Below are 27,141 nucleotides of genomic sequence, written 5' to 3'. Positions count from 1 at the left end.
CACAAAGAATGCATCTTTCATTTTTTGTTTACAGATACGTGACGGAACGACGCACCTGACCGTCATCTGGAGCTCCGGCTAAGGTTTAAACAAACGCAAAGACATCTCTGCTGCAGACACCGTTTCTTCTAATATTTCCACATGCAGGAACTCACTCTGCCCTTGAGAGATCAAAAGGTGGACATGTGTTGAACACATTGAGGCCAAGAGGAGGGTCGGATGAAGAGGAGCGACGTGACAGTAATTGTGTGCATATGGACGACTGTCGGTGCTCCTCTGCATTCTGTTGGAGTTACATCGGACTGTTGCGGTATAAGTGATTGTTAAAATGTTGGTTTGTAAAGCTCTAAATCTTAATAGTCCACTGGTAGTGAAAGAGAAATGACGTCACGTTAATTTGAGTCTGATGAAAAGCATTCATCGAAGTTCTTTAAAGAGAAGCTACTCTCTCTTTAAACAACTAACATGCAATTCATTGTCAGGTGAAGATTAGCTTTTCAGTATAAACTTGAGATCTTGAGACTTTGTGGCGAAGGCTTGATGCCGAAACGCATTACATGACTACGTCATTACATTAAAGGCATTTCAATGTTGTTAAAGAAAAGGGAACCTTGGAGTTTTCTTGGTATTTTCTTCTACACATATCTTTATGCAAAGAACAGCTCAAACTAACTGTATCCGAGTCCGACCGCTCCATGTTTGATGACATTATGCTGAAGAAACTGAACTTAAGACCAGCAGCCATTCCAAACAAATGAACATATTTTGAAATAATGTGGAATTAGCAAGATAAATAAATGTTAGCTCATTCATATGCACTAAATTATACAAAACTGGTCATTAACGACTATATTTCTGTTGTTTTACATCATTGTGAGTTAAGAGTTCTTCTCAAAGACATTTTAAGTCTTCAGCAAACCTTTTAAAAAAAAGAACAATTCATTTAATTGCTTGAACAAAAACCTCAATAAACTGACAGTTTGGTGCTCCATGTGTGATACATCTTTGTTTATGCTAAGCTAGCTTGTGCCATAAACTAAACAAGGCCAGTATACTAAGTATAGGCATGCAAGTAATTCATAGTTTCCACCTATACAGTTAAAGACACAATCCCACTAAAACCAGTAGAAAACAGCCAACATTCCACAGTATTTATATTTGTCATTACATTTGTACCCAGAAAGAACCAGAAGTACCTTGTTAATTATGATATTGTAAGTGTTTACTGCAGTCTAATTTTGCCTGAGGTGTTTTTTGCTTTCAACATGATTTGGTTTCTTTTCTGAGAATATGATACAAACCAGAAATAATAAGTAGAAAAACAGAATTGATCAGATCTAAGTTAGACCCGAAAACAACAATAAAGCACACTGTCGTCAGCGTAGAGGATTATAGCAACACTACTCACGTCTCTGCTGGATGATGCTGAGTTCTTGCTCGATCCTCAGACAGATGGACTGCGTGAGTTCTTTGGAAATCCTCTGGAAGGCATCGAAGTCCTCCACGGTGTACACGTGGGAGTCCACGGGCTCGTTGGCGATGGCCTCCAGCTCCGTTCGCACGGCGTCCTTAACGCCCACGGCGAAGATCTCCACGTCGGCGTTCCTCAGCTTGGTGGCCGGCTCCTGGAAGGCGTCGGACGACTTTCCGTCGGTGATGAGGATGTTGACGCGGGGAACGTTGGTGCGCGCCCCTCTGGTGGTCTGGAAGACCTTCTCTCTCACGTAGGTCATGGCCCTGCCGGTGTTGGTGGAGCCGCCGCGGTATGGGAAAGTCCTCACGGCCTTGACCATGGCGGCCAGGTCGTGGTGAGTGTTCAGGTAGAACTCAGTGTGCGGGTCCCTGCTGTACTGGACCAAGCTGATCTGGACCTTATCTCGCCCGATGTCAAAGGTGGTCACCAGCACCTCCAGGAAAGCTCTCACTTTAGCGAAGTTAGCCAGACCGATGCTGTAGGAACCGTCGACCAGGAGGACGACGTCGGCTTGTACGTCCACGCCAAGAGAGCACTCTAGATAGGAAAAACAGAAAGCACAATGCAAAGGTTTAATTGACTGACTCCATAAAGTGACCTGATGCATGAGAAAATCATTACGTTCATAGTAATGGAGGAACCACCATTGTATTACAAACTTACTAAAAAGCCAAAATTGACTATTGGGGATTGTTCTGTAACTATTTTGTACTCACCCATTGATACTTTAATCGGTTGCGTCTTCTGCATGAGGGTGACGGGCTCACTGGGCATCAGGCCCCTCAGGGCCAACAGACTGATCTGATACTCTGTATCTGGAGAAAGGTTCCTGACCACCACTGAGGTCTGGGTCGGGCCCACGTACAGCTCCTGCCGCTTGCCGCCGGCCATCATGGGGGTCATCTTCACCATGTATCCGGAAGACTCTCCCATAGGGGCGTCCCAGGTCAACCGCACGGACTTTGAGGCCACCTCCAGGACCTGGAGGTTGGAGACCGGATCAACGACTGCAAGAAATCAAGAGTCAGACTCAGAACTATAGGAGATTTAACTCAAATCTCATTGTGCAAATAGGAAGGTGAATATCTAGGGCTCGTAACTTTGCCTCGTAATTGAAGAAAAAAAAGAACGTTTGCTCCAAAAAATTGACAATCGGATAAAAAAATTAAAAAATAACTGCATGATATCATAGTTAGATAGTTTGGAAACATGTGTCTTTGTTTTCTCACTGGGACTGATACCATTGTTAAATCTGTAAAATATGAAATGGAGCCAGTCAGATGGTTAGCTTAGCTTAGCATAAAGACTGGAATCGGGGAAACTGTTAGCCTGGCCCAGATCAAAGATTTATGGATCAAACTAACTACGTAGAACATGTTAATAAGGGAGATTTAGAGGTGCTGGTAGGTGGATTCTGTTACATTTGACCAGAGCCAGGCTAGCTGATTCCCCCTGTTTCCAGTCTTTATGCTAAGCTAAGCTAACAAGCTTAATATTTAGCGTGCAGACACTGACGTGAGAGTGGTGTCTATCTTCTCATAAAACTCCCAACAGAAAAGCAAATTTGTGTGAACTTCTGCTTTAACATGTCGTGCGAAGGGACAACAGAGGACAGGAGTTGTGACGTTGCATTATAAAACTCCAGGTGTATAAAAGTAGTGTGTTTACATCTCACCTTCTTCCCCGCTGACGAGTGCTGAGAGCTGATCGTCGACGCCAGCGCACACCTGAGTAACGAGCTCTCTCTGCACGTTCTTGATCTGGTTAAAGTCGGCGACATTAAAGATGTGACTTCTGTGAGGCGTGGAGGCCATGAGCTTCATCTCCTCTTCATCCGCCTGTTTGATCCCTAAAACAGACAAAGAAAAGCTAATTATGGAAAAACTAAAGTATTTAGATCAGACTTAGAAAATGGATCACCAAATGTTTGTCCCTTCAGCGCTTCCGTACGTATCACTGTTGACCTGCAAAAGCATCACAACTTCAATGTCGGTGACTTTAAGTTAAAATGTAGCTTCAGCTGACAGAAAGCCAAGCTCTTTATGTGACCTGAGAAACCTCCACCACGCTTAAACAGTAACTCGTGCATGCAAGAGCATTTCTCATGTTTCACTCAGCAATTATCCATCTGATCTGTTATTATTATTGAACCGCCAGCCCTCCTTTACACCATGGCAACACCTCTGCTCCTGCATCCTTTGTGTGGAAAGTCTGACAGTGGAGCCCGAGCGTAAACATTCATAAAACTTGCTATCACTCGCTTGTAATGTTAATGACGCAGGAATTTCTCCCCTGTAGCCGCTTTGGTTACCAAGTTAAGAAAGCATTGAATAGGAATGGAAACTGTAAGATGTGGAATGTAATGAACTTGTTCTGGCTACGTACCGAGCACAAAGATCTCCACCCCGCTGCTCCGGAGCTGCTTGGCATAACTCTCCACCGGATCCTCAGATTTGCCGTCCGTGATGATCACCAGCACTTTGGGGAAATCCCTCCTGGCCCCGGCCTCCTCGGTGAAACTGTTTTTCAGGATGTAGTCGAGGGCATCGCCTGCAGCAACGAGACAGGGTTTAGGTTTTAAATAATGGTCGACGCGGTGTAGGTTTAACACTTCTTCATCATGCTCACTAAATAATGAGGAGAACGTTAGCACAAACCGATGAAGGTGTTATTATTTTTTAAAGATTTATAGTTGGAAAAAAGGGGAAAAACATTATCGCTGAATAAAGAGTAAAAAAATGCAACATTTTGGAGTTTGTGATGCCATGAGTTGAGTAACATGTGATTTGTTTGAGGTATTTACATGTAAATCTATATTTATGTCCCTTAGATACAATCAACAGGTATTTTTATTATTATTTCAGAAATTTTAATTCTTGAGGCTCCACGAAACCTGCCAAATATGTTTAAAAACAAATTGATATTTAGAAGAAAACAAATCATGATTTACTGTTTGTGGCACAAATAACAATAAAAATAACCAAAACATATTGAGTCGATTTATTAAGAAAATTGTAAAAAGTATTTAAAGTATCGTAGTATAATAGAGTAAAACTATAGTGAACATTAAAGGACATGAACCGCGTACCTGTCTTGGTGTCTCCTCCTTTGTACGGCAGCGAGCCGATGGCGCGCAGCAGCTCGGGTCGGCTCACGTGTTGTTTGAGGGTGAACTCTGTTCGCGGGTCGCTGCTGTACTGGACCACGCCCACCCGGGTCCTGTCCGCTCCGACCTGAAAGGCGCCGGCCACCGCTGAGATAAAGTTGCGGATGTATCTGAAGTCCGGCCTGCCGACGCTCCAGGAGCCGTCCACCAGGAACACCACGTCGCCGATGGCGCTGAAAGAGCATTCTGGGTAAAATAAAAAATAAAAGGTGAGGAGTGAGAGGGAGGGGCAATAAATAGACAGAAGAAGAAGACTTTTGAAAAAGAAATGCATAATTAACTTTAAGTTACATAAAATCTACTTTTTAAGTTTGCAATGTGCCAGAAAAATGACAACAAACATTTGTTGATAACTTTAACCATTTCATCTGGATTCTCAAATAGAGGAGCAGAAAGACGGTTTGTATATTTGTTTGGTCAGTATATTTTAAATCAGGCTTAAAGGCTCTATGGAGGGCTACAATCGCAGCAACTATTGGATTAATAGCCGTGAGTTTTAGTCAGAGATTCGTGGTCCCCAGAGGATGAAACTGGTGTTTTGGTGAAGTTTACACTAGGCTATGTACGCCCATCATCCTCCATGCCAACCTCCCTAAAACCTGTGTGCAATACTAAAACACAGCAGCACTTCCTTCACTGGAAAAAAAGCTAAATAAAGTATTAGCATGTACTTTATATGTGTAATTTGTATTTCTTTTTTGAGTACTACCTTAATAAATTTGAGCATGTATGACACTTTTAGTTGCATTGAAGTAACCAGATCTTGACAATAATGAAACTTCTGCACCAAAAGTAATCAGGTGTTTTGCAGAATTACGGTTTTGGCAAGTTGGGTGAAAAACTTGGGACTATACATCCTCAAGGTATGATTGTACTGGACTCTGCTGTTGGAGGTGGCGGTACCGGACTCTCCGTACTTTCATTGTGACTTTCCTCTCGTCAAAAGAAGCAAAAAGAAAATCAGCACTCGTCCTCGTCTGCAGAACTGCATCAGCAGCTCTCTTGTAAACCAGCATCTGTAATGGTTTCCACTTCTCTCAGCACTTCAGGGCTGGGCTCCGCTCAGCTCGTTGTCCCACAGCTCCCAGCAGCCGGCCCAACCCACGACCCCCCCGCACTGAGCATGCGCTGCTCCCTCCACACTGGCATAATTGGCCGGCAGGGGAACCAAAACCGATGACCGAATACTTCAGAGATTTACGAGGGGCCTAATTTTGATTATTGCTGTACAATGGGGTGTTGTGCGTTTTAATGGACGCCGCCCAGCAGTTTGGGGAAGAAAGTTTGAGGACGGTGGAAAAGTGGAAAAGTGGAAAAGTGGAGCGGTGACTTGACAAGTGAGTGAACCCCCCTCGTCAAATGAAGGTTTAGATGAACAAAAGGACTCACTGACTGAATCTGAAGAGTCTGGTTTCCTGGAAGTTCCTCTTGTGCCGCCGCTTGACTCAACTGAAAGACAAAAACACAATCATGTAATTCATGTTAGATATGATTCAGATAATCTATCATCAGCAATATTTTTTTTCCTCAGCCTATCCTCAAAAATCTTCATTTTAATGTCATGTCACAGACGCTTTTCTGCCAGTAACTGACGACTCCAACCAGACAAAAAACTCTTCTTTTCTTTCCATACATGAGATTTAAATTCTCTCATCGGAGGTTTTATTTTTCTTGTACAACATTTCCTCCGACAACAAACTTCAAAATGGCAAAACTAAACAAGTTGATGTCATTGTTTCCGACAGAATTTGTCAGGGAAATCTCCCGAGCTCGGAGGGTTTTTCAGATCATCGGTGTTAGTTGCGGTGCCAAGCGGGCGTCCCCACCAAACTCCTGCCATGACATACACTACATTTGTGTCTGTTAACCTGCTGCAGCTGCTCTTTTCTTGTCCTATCTTATCCGTAGATTAAATGCATTGCCTCTTTGTGCCTCTCTGACCGACTAAATCAGTGATTCCCAAACTGTATTTAGCTTGAGATGATTTCAAATGAAGCTACTTATGACCGTCATCAATGGCCTTACAGTGGATATGTATTGGAACCAGCTTTAGAGACTAAATTAAAGCAAAACAAGGAATTAAATATGATTTTCTGTAAGTTTTTAGACTTTTTTTGTCTTGTGAGCCATCATGGTCATCATGAGACCCCTTTTGAGGTCTGGTTGCCTCTGGTTGCCTCCTGCATTCTCTCTAGTGTCCACCAGGGGGCAACTCCTCTGGTTGTATAGAAGTCTATGAGAAAATGACTCTACTTCTCTCTTGATTTATTACCTCAGTAAACATTGTAAACATGAGTTTATGGTCTCAATCTCTAGTTTCAAGTCTTCTTCAATACAGCATGATGTTCATTTAGTACATTATGGTCCATTTAGAGTCAAACAGACCATAAAGCAGGGGATGCTTTAGGGCGGGGCTACACGGTGATTGACAGGTCTCTACCATATCGTGGTTCAAAGTTCATTCTTGACCTCAGGAAAATCAGTTGAGAACATCTGGTCCATTGAGTAGCTGTTCTGGAGCTTTTACATGATCTTCATCATCCGTCATGGAATTGAAGATATTAAAATTTCCTTTTTTAACAAAGTACAATCCATTCTAGCAATAGAAAAAGAAGAAGAGCGACTGAATGGTGGTGTTTCCTCGACTTAACTACATTTATTTGATAGCATCATTATTATCCAGAGCTCTACCAAACTAAAATAACGAAAAACTGATTATTCAGAATAGCAGAAGCACACTCTGGTCTCTGTTTTAACCGGACAGTTTGGTGAAGAAGGTCGTCAGCTTGGTGACTTCCTGCCAAAAACGACCAGCTGCAGACAAACTTCACGAAGCATTTGGTTGGAAGTCTGGTGCTAATCTTTACGAATGCACACTGAAGGCCCCGTTGACTCACGTGTGAGCTGGCCAGAGACGGGCAGACTCTCCTCCGATCCAGCGTACGCAGATATCGTTACGGCATAATCCACATCTGGACTCAGGTCTGAGATGGAGGTCTTAGTCGCAGATGCAGGCAGAGTAAATTCTTTTGTTGGTTCATCTACAAGAATGCAAAAGAAACCAAAGTCAGAGGGAAGCCATTAGGAAACTATTGCATTACTTAATTTCTCCAAAGAGTCAAAACAGGGCTTCAGAAAAACCTGATTCCGACTGTTGACCCGAGGACTGGAGGAGCCGTGTAAACAGTTTGATTCAATTTAATGAAATCTTTCCGCATTACTATGAATCAAAACACATTATTTTAACCCTTAGATACAAAAGTCTTCCATTAAATCAAACTTAAAAATGTCTTGGCATGAAATGGACAACAGGTATATATGTATTATTGGTTGATACTGGTGGAGATATTTCAGAGGCTTATTGCTCAGGTTTACAGGATTATCAGTGTGACAAGATCCAACACATTTCTACAAATTAAGTACATTAACAACTTAAGCCTTCACTTGTACTAAACAATGACGATTAGAAATAATGACACTGAATTACTTTTGTGGCAAAGACTATGTTTCTCTTAATGAACCCTTCAAATCATTTAGTCTAATGTTACTGCCATACCATTTTGTAGGCATGTTATATTGTAGGTATATTGTGGTTAAATGTAACTTAAAGTCTTCCAAATTTAGATTATTATTAAGCATTTTGATCAAGTGTTGAAATGTGGAATGTTGAAATAGCTCCTACATTAGCAAGCTAACGTTAGTTCTGTCAGTTAAGTTTACCCGGCACTTAATAATAAGCAAACTAACATCGGTTCTGTCATCGATCTGTTAAATTAGCTAATCTACATGAAAGTTACACCTGGAAGTTATTAAATGTAAAATATGCAATAGACTATTAGTCCCGTCAGTTAGCTAGTTGAGATAGCTAACAGGATGTAGGCTAACATGATGTAGGCTAACAGGATGTAGGCTAACAGGATGCAGGCTAACAGTAATTGAATGTAATTAAAGCTAACGGTAGTTTGGTCACTTCAAGCTAGTTTAGTAACGTTTCATAATATGTAACAGCTGTTACTGGGTGTATATATTTAGCAGCAGCTAATCTCTATGTATGAAATAGTCCATGTACTAGTGATGCATAAGTCTCCATTTAATAAACACTTAACGAATAACTAGAACTTGCCGAAGCTTGAATTTAAAGTAAAAACTAGTGCAACCAGCTGGCTTTGTGAATGGGAACATTGGCATGTTGAAGGAGAAACTCTTTCCCAAACTGGTTCCACAAAGTGGAAGCACACTATTGTTCTACAAATATTATTGTACATGGAGGCATTGAGATCATTTAGACGAAGCGTCAAGCCTTGGAGGAAAACACCCCACACACACACACACACACTGAGTTAAGTGTTGAGCTGATGACTTCTGGCTGTTTTTTTCCAAACCATCTCAGCTGTTTAATGAACTCTGATGGATTTGACATCTACACTCTTGAGCTAAACTAATGCTGACAATTTTTCCATGGCAGTGATAATGTTTTTCTTTTTTCTTTTTTATATCATTAGAGCTCCTGGAGCCAAACGTGTGTCTGCAGAAATCTTCCGATAATTGCGAGGAGTGTTGAGTCTTGCTGGGCGGACTGATGTCTGAGGGAGTTTATGACACTTCTAATGTTCTGTGCTTGGCAGGACATAACTCGCAGGTTTAACGGGCACCCACCTGTGTCTGAGGTCACTTGTATTCTGTAGCCCTGTATCCTCGACTGTGGTTTGCTCCAGATCATTTGCACTGTGTTCTCATTTAAAATCTTAAACCTCAACGCTGTCGGAGGGTCGACTGTGAAGACAAGAAGTAAACACAGTTAATCCTCGTAGCTTTAGGAGGTGGATGTATTGTAATGTGAGGTATAAAAGGATTTCCCCAACAGTTAACACTTCCAGGAAGAAGTTTTGACAAGTTCACTGTTGGAACAAACAACACAAGACAAAGCAAACAATAGATGTTGGGGGGGAGCCATTTTGGAGAGAAGAAATGACCTCCGTTTGAGCTTGTGTGGCCAGCAGCCACAGTCGACAACTCAAGCAACAACACACTGAGACAACAAACACAACACAACACAACATTACCTTCCTGCGGTTTACAACATTCAGGAAGGAAACACAAACAGGGCGGATGTAAACTGACCAGATCTACGGAGGCAAAGAAAGACCGAGTTCAATTTCAATCTCTGAGCTTTCAAAACTTTTAGGCTTGACAAGGTTTTTTTTAAGGCTTTAAATAAAATAAAACGGTTTCAAGACACCCAGATTGAACTGGCTTTTTTCAGATATAAAATATTCAAGTTGAGTCAAAAAGTTTGATTATTATTGGATTTTGAACAAACGATTAGATGGAAAATTCCCACTTCCTCCAGTCGAGGAAGGAAAAGCAATCACGTCTTAATGGAACCAATTAGACATCTGTCCAATCAGGTTACGTTATGGTGTTTACATCCAAGATGGACACTTGATTTTTTGACATAACTTAAATTTTAAATAAAAGTTGACCAGTTTAATCTGAGGTTTTTCAAAATAGACGATTTAATTTTAATGCAGTTATTGAACGTAAGAATACAAGCTAACGTTAGTTCTGCAGCTAGCTAACAGTAGGAAACCGTTACATCTGCCAGTTATGTTAAATTGGATTCGTTTTTTTGAAAATTCGAAACTTGAAATAAATTCTTGTAAAATTCAAAGCACATCAATATGAATGTATTGCAATTTGAAAATTACATAGTTATGGCCATTCTTTGCTTCCATACAAGTCATTTTAACACATTTTTGGTGTTTTGTTTCTGAAAAATAATCTCTTTTACTGCTGATGTGGTGGAAGAAGTTTTTGTATTCTGATAATTAGCCACTTCATAAAATATTTTTTTTAAATGTTTCCCGCCAACAAACTACAACATGGACCGTCTGGCATCCTGCAGACTGTCCATGACCTCAATCCAACTCGTGATGTTGAATTGACAAATAACAATAACACAAATGTGATGAAACTCTCCAGTATTGATTATACAATGGGTAAAGGTCTGATCAATAACTTTGATCGTCTCCATTGCAAACCTCATAAAAGAATACACAATGTCAGCGAGGACTTGTGTACATCTTTTTTCTGTTTATGTTTCCAAAAATCAGCACCAGAGGTTCTTAAATTACTTCAGCTCCAGACCTCATCTCATTGTTTTAAATATACAATCACAGAATCTTTCCTCTCCTCTTTGCTGCAGTTAAAAACTCTCCAGAATCCATCGAGGATCTGCTTTAATTTAAGAACCGCTGGTCTCTGTGCCGTTAACCAACAAACAGGATAAACGTACACACGGGTTAAAGTCGGACTTGTGATCACGGACATGGAGGATATCATGCATCACGTGTACATGAAAAGTTGTTTACAACAACTTGGGGCAATGGACAAAAAGTTTCCATGTACACGAAAGACCACAGATTATTATTATTTTAATATTTTAAAATGATATTCTTCAGGTTGGGGTTGAGAACGAGATCATAAGCGAATAAAAAGGCGCCTGCCCAAAGATCTAGCTTGCTATAATGCCCCGAAAAAGAGCTTAAAATGAATAGAAAATAACCCAATTAACTACAATTAAACAAGTTGAAGCAGCTTCATGACAAGTTCAGCTGAACTATGTTAACGACACGCCTGCTTCTGAATCAGCTTGATGCTTTCAGAGGCCAAAAAATCTGTTTTTCCAGCTAGAAAGGAGGAATCTGTCGTGATTTATGGGGGTTATTCATCATTAATAATCTGCTTCCGAATTCATTTTCATTCCAACCAAGTGATTTGAACATTAGGCATTTCTTTTTACCATTCTCTGTTGATCACTTAATCATTTAAAACACACAAACGACACATTGCAAAATGAAAAGGTAACAGTTTATCTCCACTTTGATGTATAATAGTATTATTAATAGCATATAATAGCACGTTTTAGAGACTTCTCTCTCAAAACTCTTCTTCCTAAACGCTCACTGGCCTAAACTGAAACCTTGTCCAACCTGAAACAGGTGGAAAGCGTGAGTGTGATTCTTAATCTTTTCATGATGGAGGAACGGTAATCCAACGGTAATCTGAGCTCCAGAGTTTGAGCTCATTTTATGAAACTCTGCAGCTGCACAGATTCTCCTGAAGCGACGCAATAAAACACAATAAAACCACTCAAAGAAACAAAACATAAGCTGATAATAACGTATCTAGCTAGAGTTCTAAAGATTACAGTATTTATTTTCTAGACCGCCAACCAGTTTAACATGTCAGAGTGAAGAATATCATTGTGAAATATTGTCGTGAAGCCAAGACTCTGGGTCAGCTGACCCGGTCGAGACTTAACTGGGGAGGGTGACAGGACGTCAAAACAAATGGAGGAACCACCAACCTGGTGAGTCAATTCAGGGGCCGCGGGCTGCTGCTTCTGTTTCCAAACGGGACAAAAACTCCCCAAAAAGCTCTTAAACCACACACACACACGCACACACACACACTCGTACAAACACACATCATCCACGCTCACTCGCTCTACTTTGACTCACAGATCTCTGCTCTGAACTGCTTTTATTGTGTCATGTTTCCACCTGAGATGGGGCAGTTATAGAGCAGAGGCCTTTTTCTTTGTCTCTTCGAGGTGTTTTGAGCCTTTTAAACTCCGGCCTCAACACGTCAAAGTATTCCACACGGTGTAATATATACGACCCCATTACGGTTGCCGTGACTTCTGGAGAGGCAGCGAGGCCCCCCCCCCCCTCCCGCTGGGATGTTAAAGAGGTCACAAGAGGTCAGAAACTCTCCTGATTCTCCTCCTGGTGATTTGATGAGCTTTTACTGCACTTTTTTTGTTTTGTTTTTCATTCTGAGAGAAAATCCAGAGACACAGAGGAGCAGATTTTTCTCCTCTCCTAACCTCCAAAAACCTCTGGAAAATAATGTGAAACTCATATTTTGTCTTTCCGTTCCATCAGGAGAAAAAGACGGAGGGAGGAAACTTGGCCAAGTGGCGTCTGGTTTGTTTTTTTTCTTCTTTTTTGAAACTGGAGAAATGTCTCCAGCGACAGATAGTCGAATTATAAGCAAGGGCCCCTCCTGGTGTAAAACAGATCAAACTACAGTCTAAGAAAGATGCCCCACGTAACCCCAAGACCGACATTCTTTCTGGTTTCTTGTTCTTTAGGATAGTTCTTTAGATACATTACTGTCTTTCAACACGGATAGATGTTAATTAATGATATAAAAGAAGCACCAGCCTGCTTGATTTGTTCTTCTTTAGGGGAGAAAAGTTGAAACCATTCTGCTTTTCTAACAATATAACAGATTTTTCCTCATGTTTGTTGCCTTTTCACCATCTTGAGGCCATATTTTATTGTACTTTGAAGTTTTAGCTACATCACAGCTCTAGGGAAAGTTACACTAATGGCTAAAACCACAAAACAAAGCTCATATGCATAGATTCAAAGCAGATATCTGTTTTTTCTCTTCATGCGGAAATCTTGTGAATTCCTGAGGGACTGGGATTATTGGAGTGAGGGACAGAATCATCAATCAAAAAGGTTAAACGGAGGCTGAAAAGTCAAATCAGTTAAAAACAAATCAATTCACAAAACACACATTTGTCTTTCTCTGCGTGATTCTTTTTTATTCAGACTATTATGCAGCTGCACATTGGAGGCAGAAGGGGAAAAAGGGGCAGAGGTGAGAGGAGTTCAAGTGAGATGTGTTGGATCACAGAGAGGAGGAGGAGGAAGAGGAAGAAGAGGAGGCTTTACCTTGACCCTGGGCCTGGGAGGACAGCAGCAGTGCCAGGAGGGCAGCCGCCAACAGAGACAGTCTGCTCTTCATCTTCAGCTCCTCTGGCTCAGCAGCACATGAATGAAGCTGCGAGACGGACGAAGGAGGCGTTAGACCTTTTTTTTTTTTTTTTAAACATCAGCCCCGCAGCAGCCTCAGGGCTTCACGAGACCTTCAAGAACACCTGCCTCCTGCGGATCTATTAGCATATACATCTAGTTTAAAATCCACTAGAAAACGCAAATTTCAGAGCAGATTTACCAAAATGCATATCTCCACGATCCTTGGGCTCCTAAAAAACTGCTTCCCAGACAACAAAAAAAAATATTACATGACAGAATTTATAAGTATTGACAAATAAAGTCAATTTATGAGCTTTAAACTACCAATAAAGACGATTTAATGCAACTTTGTGCCAAGTTTAATGAAAACTTGGCACAAAGGTAAATCTGTCTCCTCTGTCTCTCTCTGTTAGATTCAGTTTCCTTCTTAAAGAAGTTTAAATTCTGGTGTAATTATACCGCAAAACATCTGCATTAATATCTAATATACCTGCTGATGAGGCATACCCACTCTAACGGAGACAAAGTCTTCCCAAAGTTCAGAATTACCGAGCGTCAAATCCCGGCATCGTGCGCAATTACGCACCGCGAAGCCAAGAAACAGTCCACGCGTTACTCAAACTATCCCAGATTGAAATTGGATGGTAACTGGAATATTAAGAGATAACAGAAGTCTGGAAATAAGTTATCCTTTAAAACTGCAGAAAATATATGTAATCTACCTGAAATCAAATAATTCACCTGAGGGGGGAAAAAAATCATAAATCATGCAGAACTGACCTATAGAGTCGAATTTCTTTGGTTTTGTTTCAAGAAATCAAAATGAAAAAAAGGTTAAAGTCTCTGTTGTAGACCCCCAACCTGAGAAAAGAAAGCGTGAGGTGGTCCGGTGTGCTGAAGTCAAAGAGAGCTCCAGCGGTGGGTTTTTTTGGTGTTTTTTTTGTGGTTCCCAGACGCGTCGGCGAGCCTCTTTCCAAGTGGGAAGACTCTCCACACGATCTGCTACTTAACAGGGGGGCTGCTCCCAGCTCTGCCTGCCTCCGCCGCGAGCTCTTACGACATCCCAAAAAATGATGTGTAACCTCTCCAAAAAAAGTGCTTGGAGACACACACACACACACACACACACACACACACACACACACACGCACACACACACACACGCGCGCGCAGGGACGAACACGCACACTCGGAAACTTTTACATAGTTTTCTGCATTCCTTTGCGGTGATGGAGGCGCTTCTGTGCGTCTCGGCCACAGAAGCGAGGGGGGGGGGGGGGGGGGGATTTTTAGCCTCTTTTTCATTTCGTGAATCGATGGGAAAATATTACACAGTCTGGTAAGAAATACTAAAACCCACAAGTCAGTCTTTCCCTCTTTTTTGAATGAATCATTCCGGGTTTTTCAGGGACTGAACAGAAGTGTCTGTGGTCCTTTGGGCAGGATTTGATAAAAGAAGCAACAGCTGCACAAACTTTAATTTATGACAATTTAAAAAAAGTGGACAGCCAATCACAGGGCTGATAAATAGAGACAACTCTTCACACTTTAAGGGCGATTTAAGTCAAGGTGTCCAAAAATCTCGTCATCCAAAAACTGTAATGAAGGCGAATCCCAAATGTTTTCTTTCTTCATTACGGTGCAATTTTTGTGTCCCTAAATTTGTAAAAACCAACCCCAAGAAACTTAAAAATGAAAACGTCTTGTAGCTTTTATGAATGAACATGTGAAAATTACAAATGTATTACCGTACCGGCGGAGGGACACGGGGTGCGCTAGCTAGCTAATGCAAATTTTTGTCTCATTTGTGGCCTAATAAACATCACATCTATGTAATGTTACCGTATTTACTTCATCGTAAAGACACACAAAAGAATGACGCCAGACAACAAACCAACATGAGCATTATTCATATGTTATAACACAGGTTAATAGTTATTTTGCGTAGTGAGGACGTTATTACCTCATTAGCATCAATGGATGTTCAATTGCTTGCTAGGAGCTAACGCTAGCTAAGCTAGCAAGCCAGTTAGCTTTATTTAGACGTAGTTGGTACAACATAACTCATGTGAATGTGAAACTAAGCAATTCGTTAGCTTAGCTTGGCCTTCGTGTGTCATCAAAGTCACAAATAATGTTAAAATGACTTGAATTTGAAGTTAAATGAGTGCGATTCTGTCTCTGCGGCTAAAATTAAAACAAATTATTTTGCAGAATCCTAAAATGTTTGTAATGTGTTAGTTTCCACATTAATTGTTATAATCTCAGAACTGGTTATAGCACCAAATAACGGCCTCAAATCTCAAAACTTTGTATGGAATCTAAGAATTTCTTGAACTCCAAAATGTGTTAAAGTTACATTACAGTCATTTAGCAGACACGTTTATCCACAGCGACTTACAATTCAGAGTCTATCACATTTCTACACCGTAGGCTCAACTACAGGAGCAATTTTGGGGTTAAGTGTCTTGCTCAAGGACACATCGACATGCGACTAGCGGAGCCGGGGATTGAACCGCCAACCCTCTGATAGAAAGGCGGCCCTGCTATCCCCCTTAGCCACAGTCGCCCCGACTAAAGTGCATCAAAATGACAAATTCATGAGTAGCAGCACCTCAAACATCTGTTATAAGTCATCAAATACATTTGTAATACCACTAGTTGGCTCTTTAACAAAACCATAAAGTTTAAATCGTTAAATTTTGACAGGTGGCTGAAGGACCCTCAGAAGACTCTAGTACTCTCTTCGTCTCTTCCTGGTTCTCAGCATCGTCCAATCAGAGACTTACAGCTGACACAGCAGATTCCTGAAATGTTTTTCTTTACTTTTGTATTCAAGCTTCAGCTCCTCTCTGCTGGCTGTAAAGCGTTCAGCGATGTGTTGTCGGGTATTTTGGGTGTGGACCGAAAGCGGAACTGGCCCGAGGCCGTCTGCACTCCGGAGTTAAATTAAAACAGACAACAGGGACGAATCCACCCAAAGAAACAAAGACGTACATGAACGGGAGATATCTGCATAATTAACCTTTTTAAATTCTTTAACTTTCCTGTTTATGCCCAGAAGCAGCAGAAGTTAACATGGACAGGTTGAGTGGTTGAAGGGCATTAATCCACTAAAACACTCTTCATGGAGATCTGTTGACTGAGACTCTCAGGCGATCTCTTTGTAAACGTCGCCCTCTAGTGGCAGAGCACTGAACATTCAGACAGGAAGAGTTACAGGATAAATTGTGCTCGTTGGAAAACTTTGTGCAGTTCCCTGATTAAACATTTAAAAACATATATTGCACTCAAGTGTATTCTGTGGAAAAAATATTGTGGAATTAAACATGTTTAAGTTTTGAAATTTGTTTTAAAAAGTCAGCGCAGCCAAATTATATCTATTTTACATTTCTTCTGCCGTAGTTCATAAGTACAGTAACTATACAGAGTAACGGGTCAGTGAGGACCCTAAAGACACTGAGGAGTCTCAGATGTGTGACTGTAGCCTAAATTGGGTGGACAAAATAATAGAAACACGTCAATACAACACAAACTACATTCTCCAAAAAAAAATAAAAGATCACCAAAATATCTCAAAAACTGTTTCAACAAAACATTGCGACCTTCGAGAAGAGAGGATTTCTTGCAGCGCTGTAATTACTGCATTAGTTTTAAAAATAAGTGTCCTAAATGGTCAGACTATCAAGTCGTGCACATAGTTTTGGGTTTATTGCACGGTACGCAGCTTACAAAGGGACTATTTCTTTGGTGGAAAGTAGTTCCAGTGAAAACTGTTGGTGTCTTCTTATAAAATATAAAAGTCATATTTTAGAGCAATGAGAACCACAAACTAGATTTCTTTCCACCGCCGTTGAATTTAAGTAGAGGAAGAAATAACTTCCTGTTCATAATCATTAATAATCATATTTCTGTATTATTATTATTTGCTGTACCAAAGAAGTAGAGTTCTTGATTATTGATCATAACCAGGACATTTGATTTTTAAACACAGCACAAGATTGTTTTGCTTTAAATTTTGTATTAAATCATTAAAGTTGTATTTTCTGCATCAAACTATATTGAAAACGTGCGTGTAAACAAGTAAGAGTTCAGAGAAAGACATCATGAGAGGTAATCTTTATTATTATTGATCCTCAGGTCATCAGCAAGAAATAAATATTGATCCCATGAACGTGAAACAATATCCCATCATGACAGGAAACACACAGGCGGAGGGTTATCTGATCTTTTTTTTTTACAGAATATAGATATTCATGTTGAAATGTAAACATCTGAGGGGGAGGAGTTAACCTTTCTTCTGAGGGAACGCCGCCTTCACCAGCTCGTACACAACAAACCCGACTCCTGGAAGAGAAACCGGTTTAACAACTAATCAACACAATTATCTGATCACATCTTCAGAACACTATTTAAATTACTGTTGGTTATAAAATAAGCAACTGTGAGCGTTCCTGTTGTACAAAGTAACCAAAGTCACAAAAGACAGTTTTCATTAAAACAATTTAAAAAGTGGGAATAATCTTTTGAGTATTCACTGAAACATCTTTGAAGTGGAGTTCTGCTCATTAATGTTCAGAAGATTTATAAAGAAAAATGTTTCCCTTTAAAACACGTCACATTAAAGACGACAAAGACAGCGACTCCTCTCTCGCTGTGACTTTAAATCATAAAAGAGGTGTGGCCACAACTACGTTATTAAACACACGTTAGATTACACGAGGAATGAAAGCACTCTGCAGGTAAGAAGGTGAGGATCAGTGTTGTTCTCACCCAGGAGGGTGAGAGCCATCGTGAATCTGTACAGGACGGCGTCTCCGCTGCCTCCTTTCAGATGAATGGGCAGCCCGTTGTCCTCCTGAGAACCACAAACACGGAGAACTTAGAACCGGCAACAACGCGGAACTCAATAAATCAATGTGAGGAGGAATGATACGACTGCAACTAACCCTTTAAACACATCTAGACCTTTTGTTAACGCGTACCCTCGGTCAACGTACTTTGATTTTATGATTACAAACTAAAGAAAGCGTCTGTGTCGTGTTTAGCGGCTCCAGCTCGTCATGCAGTCTGGATTCAATCATTGCTGAAGTTACTAAAAACATATTCCAGCCATGAAACCAGTCCGTTTAGTCTGCGACATCTAAAAGTTATTTATTTTAAGAACACAAGCCTGAGATCTCCTGCACAGCCTCATCTAACATCAACTCATTCAATCTTTAAGAGGAAATGATAATCACATATTCTGCAGGTCAAACACAGAGAGACATGCACCATTAGTAGTAGTAGTCATTAGTAGTCCACTCGTTCACACGATGAACACTTATCTTTGGAGCTAAAAGGATTTCAGAGCTTCATGAGAAGAACCACGGCTAAAGAGATGGAGACATGCAGCGTTCACTGTAGAACCGGGAGGAACCGAACCAGGAAGTGAGCCCACCAACGTCAGAACGTACAAGAAAGAAGCTGCTACTCGACCTCGTCAAAGTGCAAAAGTCACTAAATGTCTGCTTTCAGCCTTTCAAGATTCTCAGTGAGTGTTTTTATTTATTCTGGATTTGAAGACATTTTTAAAACAACTCTGAAGTCCTGATTTGCTGTTTCAGCAACATTTCTCATAACCCTTATATTCATAAGGCTGAGGTTTCATTATTCTGTGGCAGAATATGGTATATATCCGCTCTTAATCTGAAAAGTTTACTAAAGTAAGAGTATGAGCATAATCAGGAAAATGTACTTAATAAAAGTACTAAAAGCTGAAAAAATATCACATGTGACAGTATAATAATAATAATAATAATACTTATTATACCATTAGATTATTAATACCTGTGTACTAATGTAAAAGCAGGATTACTACCTAAAATCTCAAATGTGTAAGTACTTGAGTAAATGTACTGAGTTACATTCCACCACTGCTCTTAGGTCACATAATAAGGGACGTTATGTGGTAGATAAACGTCTTATAGCGGAGTTAATGTGTATTTAAATCAGACGATTGTGTTCTCTTTTACCTGAAACATCTTCTGATTCTGCGGCACTTTGTTGTCGACCTGCCGGCGGACGGAGCTGGAGATGGTCCGCCGCGCCACCTGCTGGAGAGCCTGAGAACAACACGGAACACCAGCAAAGAAGTCACCACAGGCGAGGACGCACTGAACCCGCTTTACACAAATGTAATGTTAAGCCCACGTTTACATATAAAATACAACAAATTAAAAGGCGAGAGAATGCTCGTAAAACTAGCACGAAAGCTAAACTAATGCTAACTCTTCCGGCGGCGGAGTCTTAACGTTACCCGAATTTGACCCCTACCTCAGTTCATAGCTAGCTTAATGGAGCCGCACTTTGCTTTTTAACACCGATTTTCAGCTCATATATCCGCGTTATTAGTTAAATTATATTTCTACTAGACAAACGTTTAAGTTTAAGAGGAGAATAAACTTACAAATATGCTTCTGTTCATCTTTACAGTCCGTCTACAGTCGCCTCTCACACAAGGACAAAAGAGAGCCGCTTCCGGTTTCAGCTTCTTCTTCTTCTTCGCTGAGATTGACGGCAGACTGTATTTGTGCTGCGCGCTGTGCTGCCACCTACAGTATTGAATACGAACTACACAATTTATTGCCACTCTTCCTTTGTTCTATTCTTAACTTTTACATGTTTCATTGTTTTTATGACTTCCTTTTTTATTTATATATTTTACATATTGTATTGTTCTTAGCATACCTGTTCTATTTGTTGTCTCTTTTTTGTTTCTGAATAATAATATAATATACAATATATATATATATAATATATATTATTAGGAATATTACATTTTCTCAATCATTTCTAGATATTAATATTGAAATATATAAACGTAAAAAGCTGTATTTCATGGTGATAAAAAATGTAATTAAATTATGCATTATTATATGTTAAACTATAAAGTAATTAAAATAAACTTCACCTGTACCAGCTGTTAGTCATGAACACATTATTACATCAATAATTATGATTCAATAACATAATATATACATTGTTCTGCATAATGAGTACTTTTACTTTTGGTACTTTCAGTATTTGTTGATGCTGACCCTTAACTAAAAATGTTAATGCAGAACTTTTAACATAACATTTATACACTTATATTACTGAAATAAAATACCCGAGTACTTCTTCCAGTTCTGTTGATAAAATAATACTTTGTCTACTTTCAAAACACATAATTTATACTTTGTGTTTATTCAGAAGCACAACTCTAAATCCTCCCTAATATACGACACATTATCAGTGTTTTTGTGATGTATTTGTACACATCTCTTGAAGTCTTTCTTTATTTTTACATTTTAAATTGCATGTGTCCTTTCTCCTGGGTATCAATAAAGTTTCTCTCATGTTAAGTAAACCTATGATAACATCCTAAACATCATGCTGATGAAGCAAAGCGGGGAACAATCAAACACGTCAGTCAGAGGAACTAGTTTGAATTTAAACGACACATTTATTCATTTAAAGCAACGACACGACACAGATGAAGTATAAAAAGAAATGTTGAATCAAGTGCTTCTCATGATTGCAGACGATTGGATGAAATGTATTAAAAGAAAACAATAACTAACATTGTCACTTGCACATTTAAACACACAGCATCTATTGTATTAACGATGGCAGGATGTGTGGAACAGTGATGTGCATTGGCTGTAAATGAGACTAACGCACATTAAATCACACGTATTGAGTCATATCATGCTGTGTTGATATTGTTATTAATATTATTGCATGTTAACGACAATGAATGAAGCCACGACGCAGCGTCAGCGTTCAGTTTCCTGCATTCGACTCACTCAGTTTACACTTCGTCAAACTTTAAACACACAAACCCTGAAGTCAGTCGTGCAAATACCGGCTTTACAATGCAAACATTTACTACAAATAAATACAATTAAACATATTAATTGTACAGCTCCCGAGCTACAAACCTTTTCTGTTCCCTCTGACGTGGAACTTGCTCGACGCTTTTTTAAAAATTATTATTTTACATTTTATTTAAACGACTCAGCAAAAAGCTTGGTTTTAGTTTGAAACTGGGCTGATGTCACAGACGAAACGAGGCACAAAGACGAGCGGCCCGAGCGGCTCAATGATCACATTTACATCTCGGAAAATACCCAGCATGCAACGCGGGACTCCGAGCGACACTCCAGCTCACTTTGACTGCAGCAGCTTGAAGCTCAGAGGTGCAACGAACAGTATTTATCCCAAAATAAAGAGCTGTATAAGTATTCATATATTTATCACATTTGCTGTAACTGCGGGCTTCTCTTTAATGCCAGGAGGTAATGGTAAATAGATGTAAGCATGTTTCTGTGGCCAAAGAGCAGTCAGCGATCACATCTACACAGGTGGAGTAGCGTACAGCTGTTCACGTATATATATGTTTGTTTTTAATGCACTGGTATCGGATCAGTACGGGACGAAATAATTGGCATCAGAGCAATAATCAGTGTGTAACTGTAGGATGTGAACTCCTCCTCAGGCTGGTAAACATGGCTTTAATAAGTAAAAACTGACTTATTCTTCCAGAAACTCTGACTGCAGTTTCTACAGTGAAGGCAGTTATCAGTCCGACGTTGAACATCTGCCAAAAGCTGTAAATTTGTGGCTACTTTTCCGTCCGCTTTCGCAAATAATCAGCGGCTTCAAGCCCTAAGAACTGTTTTATTTACATATTTTAATATTCATGTACCAGTGTCGGGTGTCTCTGGATGACGGACGGACGGACGGCCGCCCCGGCTCAGTTGGAAATGTCGCCGCCGTTGTTCCGGTTGCCGCATTTGTGGAGGATGACGAGCAGGACGACGCCCAGGAAGAAGCACACGGAGCCCACGGTGATGTACGCGATGCCCAGGAACGGGTTCTTGCCGCCCATCCAGGAGATGGTGCTCAGGATCATCCGCTTCCTGCCCTCGAAGCTGCGGACGGGGTAATCTGGTTCAACCGGTTAAAGGTTCGTCTACCGATCAAAATTACCTTTTTATTTACGTTTTATTTCTGATTTCTGTCACTTGATGCTTTCATGTCGCTGCAGGATCATAAAAAACAGACAGTCTGGTTACTAATAACTATAGGAAAGAATAAGAATGTTAAAAAGCTGATTTCATGTCTGTGCTTTGGAACAAAAGGCCTTCATCAGCATTTCTCTGAACATGTTCACACCTGGAAACCTGATGACTTGTGCAGATGTTCCACATGTTGTGATGAACTTACTTGTGAGGGTTTCATTGTGTTTGAGACGACCAGAGTTCTCAGCATCTACTGGAGTCAAATGTGTTCTTCTTCTTCTCTCATTTATAAAACTGTGGTGAGTTTCACATGAAGGATACTGTAGACGACCTCCAGCGTGTAGTTTCCTCGCGGCAGAGTTGGAACCAGGCCGTTCTTCTTGCCGATGATGCGGTAGAGTTTGCGGAAGGTGGGCAGGGCGGCGGTTCTCATCCACACGATGAAGTCCTCGTTGATGAAGCCGTTGTTGTCCTGATCCGAGTCCAGCTCGTAGACGGGCCGGCGCCAGTTCACCGGCTTGGTTGTTCCTGAAATAGAAAGAACCGAGACGGACGAGTGCGTGTTGACAATGTCCGTATGTGTCGAGGTTCAGGAGGTAATGATCTTTCAGTATGCTTGAACTTAAACCCAAAAGCTGCCGCTGCTACCTTGAAAGACGGCAGTGAGGTTCGGGTTGTCGACTCCGGGGTTCCCGAACTTCACGTGCTTGTCGGTCCACCAGGCGATGCCGGTCGTGTTGAGAGGGATCTGGATCTTTGTGCCGTTGGGGTCGTTGTAAAACAGCTCCAATGTGTCTGCCGCCAAAAGAAGGACGTTTAGATTCATAAAAGTGGATTCTTAAAATGGAAATCGATGCGTCGTGTTCTGGTTCTCACCGTTGAACATGCTGTTGGCGATGGCACCACACGGAGCTATCGGCTTGTTTTCGTGGTAAGCGTACGGCTCGCACTCCTTACTGGGCTCCTGTGAGGGAAGAGGACGAGAAGGAGACGAGGAGACGAGAAGGAGACTGAAGATTAACGCCACCTAGTGGTCAAAACTCGTGAGGCGGTCTGGGATCAATTCAGTTTTTACCTTAATAATGTATCTATTAATTAAAGATCGACTCTATCTGCGTAACGTGAACGCTAGCACGAGCTAAGTCAAAGTTAGCTGAGCTGAAGTTTTTAAGTGGAGGTCGCATGAAGCGTGTTCTTGGAGGTAAAATTCATGTTTTCATCGATGGAGTCTTGCGGCTTTGAAGAGCGATTCAACGGCTTCAGTTCATAAATAAAAGACCCAGAAACATTCACAATCTTTACCTGCGTTCTCACTGGAGAACCGGCCTTGATATCAGCCTCCTTGGTGCGTTTAATATACGACGACGCTTCTGGTCAACGTGCTCAACACCACCGTCAAACGACTGAGTTTAACGGAAGTTTAACCAACAAACCGTCTCAGGATTTTGTGGTTTCCGACGTTTGAACTCGTGTTTTCGTGCACAGCTTTAACAGATCAGACGCGGTACCTTCAGGGATTTAATGTTTCCATTCAGCTGGCTGTCGTCTCTCGACTTCACGTAGCGCCGGTGGTTCTGGTAGAAGTTGGAGAGGCCGTAATACACGTAGACGTTGCTCTGTAGGGTTAGAAATAATAAAGTATAAAAGACATTGCATCGCAAGACAACAAGCATCGGCAGCATGCGACCTCACCTCGTACGGCTGCTCCAGGTAGAAGGGGATCGTGCAGGTACAAGGCCTGGTGCTGTTCCAGCTGAAGTTCTGGGAGCAGTTGAAACAAGGACTGGACATGTCCGCTCCCGTGTAGTCAATCTGTACAATACATAGAATATAGAAACAGTAGCTACAGCGAGCGTTACACTCGAGCAAAACCACAAAATGGAGCTTAAAATCTGGTTAGAAGATGAAGAAATAGTCAAAGTAAAGACGTTTTATTGTTGTTTTTATGTAAATTAATAGTCTATCTGTAATAAGGCTGCAGCCATGATACAATCACAGATTACACATCATACATAATAAAGATAAATTATCACTGTTATTGAATTACAATAACAAAGATTATCAAAGGAAACCGTCCTGTGAAAACACCAAACTCCGTTTAAAAATCACCCATTTTATTGTTTCCATTAAACAGACAAAAGCAATGTTTTGGGAGTTAGATGTGAAGTTTATTATTTAAATAAAAGCTCATCTTCGGTCACGTGTTTAGCCGAATTTACCGGTGAAGCCTAACGTTTCACATAATGTTGATGTTGCGTTACAAGCGCCGTGGAAACCTCCAGATATGCGGGATTTAAGTTAAATTGCGCAATTGTTGCACGAGATTTGGCGTGACGTCGTCACCTCGAGCTCCTTGATGTTGTTGGACGTCACGAACAGCCCGATGCCGATGGGGATGAAGAGCAGCCCGATGATGAAGAAGGCCGGCAGCACGGTGCCCGCGGTGAGGATGGGCTGCCAGGCGGGCAGCCTCTGCTGCTTGAAGGCCGTGTTCTCCGGCTTCTTGCTCCGCAGCGACACGGTGACGGCTCCGTCCTCGTCTTTGGCGTTGTAACTAGACGCCATCATTGGTTTTTGCTGCTTTTACAAAACACGGAAGTGAAAAGCAACCACGCAGTGACGTCACTAATTCAGTCACAAGGGTGGGCGGTTGGTGCTGCCTTCAGGTGCTGCCGGGAATATCGGAAATTTCACATATCAACCAATTCATCCAACAAAAATAATGTGATATATAGTATATATATATATATATATATATATATATATATATATATATATATATATATATATATATATATATATATATATATATATGTTCAATACTCATTTTAAAGAGATGGATGTTTATATATATATATTTAAACTTTGTTATCACATCTTTTTCAGCTATAAAATTCCATACTTTTCGTGATGCGTTGGAGTACACGCTGATAAAGTACTTTTCCAGATATTCAGTGTTGTTATATAATAATAATAAACTGGAACGATACATAACTAATATTTAACATTATTAATCTTATTTTGGGATGAGGAGTTTCGTTCCTTTTATACTTTTCATACACTTTCAAAGGTCATTTTTTAATCCAGCGTAAAACCACATTTCCACCGTCTCACACACAGGCTCTAAATACAACGTTAAGATACTTCAACAAATACTCCAAGCTGTTCTCACTGCCAGGTAGAAGTGAACCCATTCAGAGTTCTTACATTACTATCTCCATTTCATTGTCATTGTGTTTTACGTTCATATATATACTTTTGATTAAATATGTATATGTGTAAATAGTCGTTAAATGTTTATTCTTACCTTTGTTCTACTTTGTTGTTCTTGTTTTTTGTCTTTGTACGTTGAGAGCAACTGAAAAAACAGATTCAAATTCCAATAAAGCTGATTCTGATATATAATTTGGTTTATTAACGTTTAGCCAACGGGACAATACATGGACAAGTATGGCAATATATACTAATAGACAATACTGCCAGCAACAAGTGATGAGACGACACACTGATTTAAAAGTCTGTTGAGTTAATTGTTCTTAAATCATCAACTATAGACGAGCATCCCATCACAAAACATCCGTTTTAGTGTTTCTTCACAGACGGTCGTAGTTGAGTCAGTAAACCTTCGATACATTGTTTTATGTGTTTTATGAATAACAATATGATCAGTTTTGTGCTACATTGATGTGAAACCTGATTCAGATTGACTTTCTTTTAACAGCGTCTTCAAGTCATCGTGGTTCGTTTGGGGCGTTGGGATTTTTCCTAGGCCTGTTTTTAGCCCCCTGCTCGGAAATTGCATACTCCTACTCCTTTGAGTACACTACCCAAACTACAAGGTCTATTTTAATAATTTTGATGCTAGAATACTGGTAACACTTGTGAGATGTGTTGATATACATTGATTGGTGTATATGTTACTGGTTAATATAGAAAAATAAGAGATTACACAGCTGAAATTGAAAACATTCAGCTCCGCCTGGAAAAAATGCACTTTCAGTGATAAAAAGTTATTGAAATAATGCAGTATGATCCCTAAAAACTTTCTTAAGTCATAGCATAACTGATCAGTAGTTATTACAAAATGGTTAGAGTGGAATAAAGTGAATAATAAGAGGTTTTTATTACAAAGGGGTCAGGCGAGGTCATCATTTTCGAACCAGCTGTTGCAGCTCTTACATTGTACTTTTATACACTATATAACTATATATTTCACTTTCTTTATCACTCATATGATTCAATACATCCAAATACAGATAATAGGAATCATATTCATATTCATAACATCATCAGAGCCAGTTTTGGCTGTCATCTGTAGGATTTTCTCATTGCATGGGTGTGTGTGTGGCTGGATCTCAGCCTATCCTCGGTCGATTTCCAAAAACAACCCCTCTTTAGACGCGTCATCGTCTTAGGAAGACTCATGCCAAATTTGGTGGCGATCGTCAAAAGATTTCGTACAATAAAGTTGCCAGAAGTGAGGCGTGTACCCCGGCGGAAATTTCCGGTCGCAGGCAGTCTGACCACTCGCCCAAGCCCCCTTGACCGCTCTTATTCTGGAAACAAGTCGGAAGTCAACAGTATGCAGTTGGCAGCAATGACTACAGCTTTGGAACGGAA

General features: G+C 40.5%; 3 protein-coding genes across 5 annotated transcripts in view; all 3 read right to left on the bottom strand.

The window, feature by feature from the left end:
• The window catches only part of col12a1b (collagen, type XII, alpha 1b), a 111,180-nt gene extending 97,343 nt beyond the window's left edge, over positions 1-13,837 (bottom strand). Inside the window, exons 1-9 of the mRNA XM_076083963.1 lie at positions 13,397-13,837; positions 9,297-9,413; positions 7,518-7,681; positions 6,034-6,089; positions 4,563-4,894; positions 3,860-4,024; positions 3,150-3,323; positions 2,191-2,481; positions 1,409-2,011 (exon numbers count right to left, since the gene is read on the bottom strand). Coding sequence (XP_075940078.1) covers positions 1,409-2,011; positions 2,191-2,481; positions 3,150-3,323; positions 3,860-4,024; positions 4,563-4,894; positions 6,034-6,089; positions 7,518-7,681; positions 9,297-9,413; positions 13,397-13,463 — 1,969 coding nt within the window. The 5' untranslated portion in view covers positions 13,464-13,837. The remainder of the gene's footprint in view (positions 1-1,408; positions 2,012-2,190; positions 2,482-3,149; positions 3,324-3,859; positions 4,025-4,562; positions 4,895-6,033; positions 6,090-7,517; positions 7,682-9,296; positions 9,414-13,396) is intronic.
• A 3,741-nt stretch (positions 13,838-17,578) lies between these two features.
• cox7a2b (cytochrome c oxidase subunit 7A2b) lies at positions 17,579-20,078 on the bottom strand. Its single transcript, XM_076083715.1, has 4 exons — positions 19,923-20,078; positions 19,489-19,578; positions 18,248-18,332; positions 17,579-17,821 (listed from the first exon to the last, which is right to left on the bottom strand). Exons 1-4 carry the CDS (start codon positions 19,938-19,940, stop codon positions 17,763-17,765), a joined length of 252 nt encoding a protein of 83 aa, XP_075939830.1. The 5' UTR covers positions 19,941-20,078; the 3' UTR covers positions 17,579-17,762.
• An 859-nt stretch (positions 20,079-20,937) lies between these two features.
• Positions 20,938-25,124, bottom strand: LOC142941693 (cell cycle control protein 50A-like). Of its 3 annotated transcripts, none has more exons than XM_076083714.1 (7): positions 24,865-25,124; positions 24,214-24,333; positions 24,030-24,137; positions 23,398-23,485; positions 23,170-23,316; positions 22,843-23,049; positions 20,938-22,447 (listed from the first exon to the last, which is right to left on the bottom strand). In XM_076083714.1, the coding sequence occupies exons 1-7, from the start codon at positions 25,087-25,089 to the stop codon at positions 22,254-22,256; spliced, it is 1,089 nt and encodes a 362-aa protein (XP_075939829.1). In that variant the 5' UTR covers positions 25,090-25,124; the 3' UTR covers positions 20,938-22,253. The 3 variants fall into 3 exon arrangements, 1 of the variants encoding a protein (XP_075939829.1); XR_012951527.1 differs by having other exon boundaries at positions 22,291-22,431; positions 22,727-23,049; XR_012951526.1 differs by lacking the exon at positions 20,938-22,447 and adding an exon at positions 22,480-22,541 and having other exon boundaries at positions 22,727-23,049.
• Between the last annotated feature and the right edge of the window lie 2,017 nt (positions 25,125-27,141).

The sequence above is a fragment of the Anarhichas minor genome, unplaced genomic scaffold (assembly GCF_050575085.1).
Source record: "Anarhichas minor isolate MPS153535 unplaced genomic scaffold, ASM5057508v1 ptg000136l, whole genome shotgun sequence".
NCBI classification, from domain to species: Eukaryota; Metazoa; Chordata; class Actinopteri; order Perciformes; family Anarhichadidae; genus Anarhichas; species Anarhichas minor.
This window is presented reverse-complemented; position numbering and strand designations above follow the sequence as displayed.

Bases quoted from the DNA above. Each gene is read 5' to 3' on its own strand.
- cox7a2b (XM_076083715.1), bottom strand. The intron at 18,333-19,488 runs GTAAAAGAGAAC...TGTGGTTCTCAG, and splicing joins AGAATCAGAAGATGTTTCAG to GAGGACAACGGGCTGCCCAT. The intron at 17,822-18,247 runs GTGAGAACAACA...TTTCTCTTCCAG, and splicing joins GATGGCTCTCACCCTCCTGG to GAGTCGGGTTTGTTGTGTAC.
- LOC142941693 (XM_076083714.1), bottom strand. From the start codon at position 25,089: ATGATGGCGTCTAGTTACAACGCCAAAGACGAGGACGGAGCCGTCACC. The intron at 24,334-24,864 runs GTGACGACGTCA...TGTATTGTACAG, and splicing joins ACAACATCAAGGAGCTCGAG to ATTGACTACACGGGAGCGGA. The intron at 23,486-24,029 runs GTACCGCGTCTG...CTTCCCTCACAG, and splicing joins GAAACATTAAATCCCTGAAG to GAGCCCAGTAAGGAGTGCGA.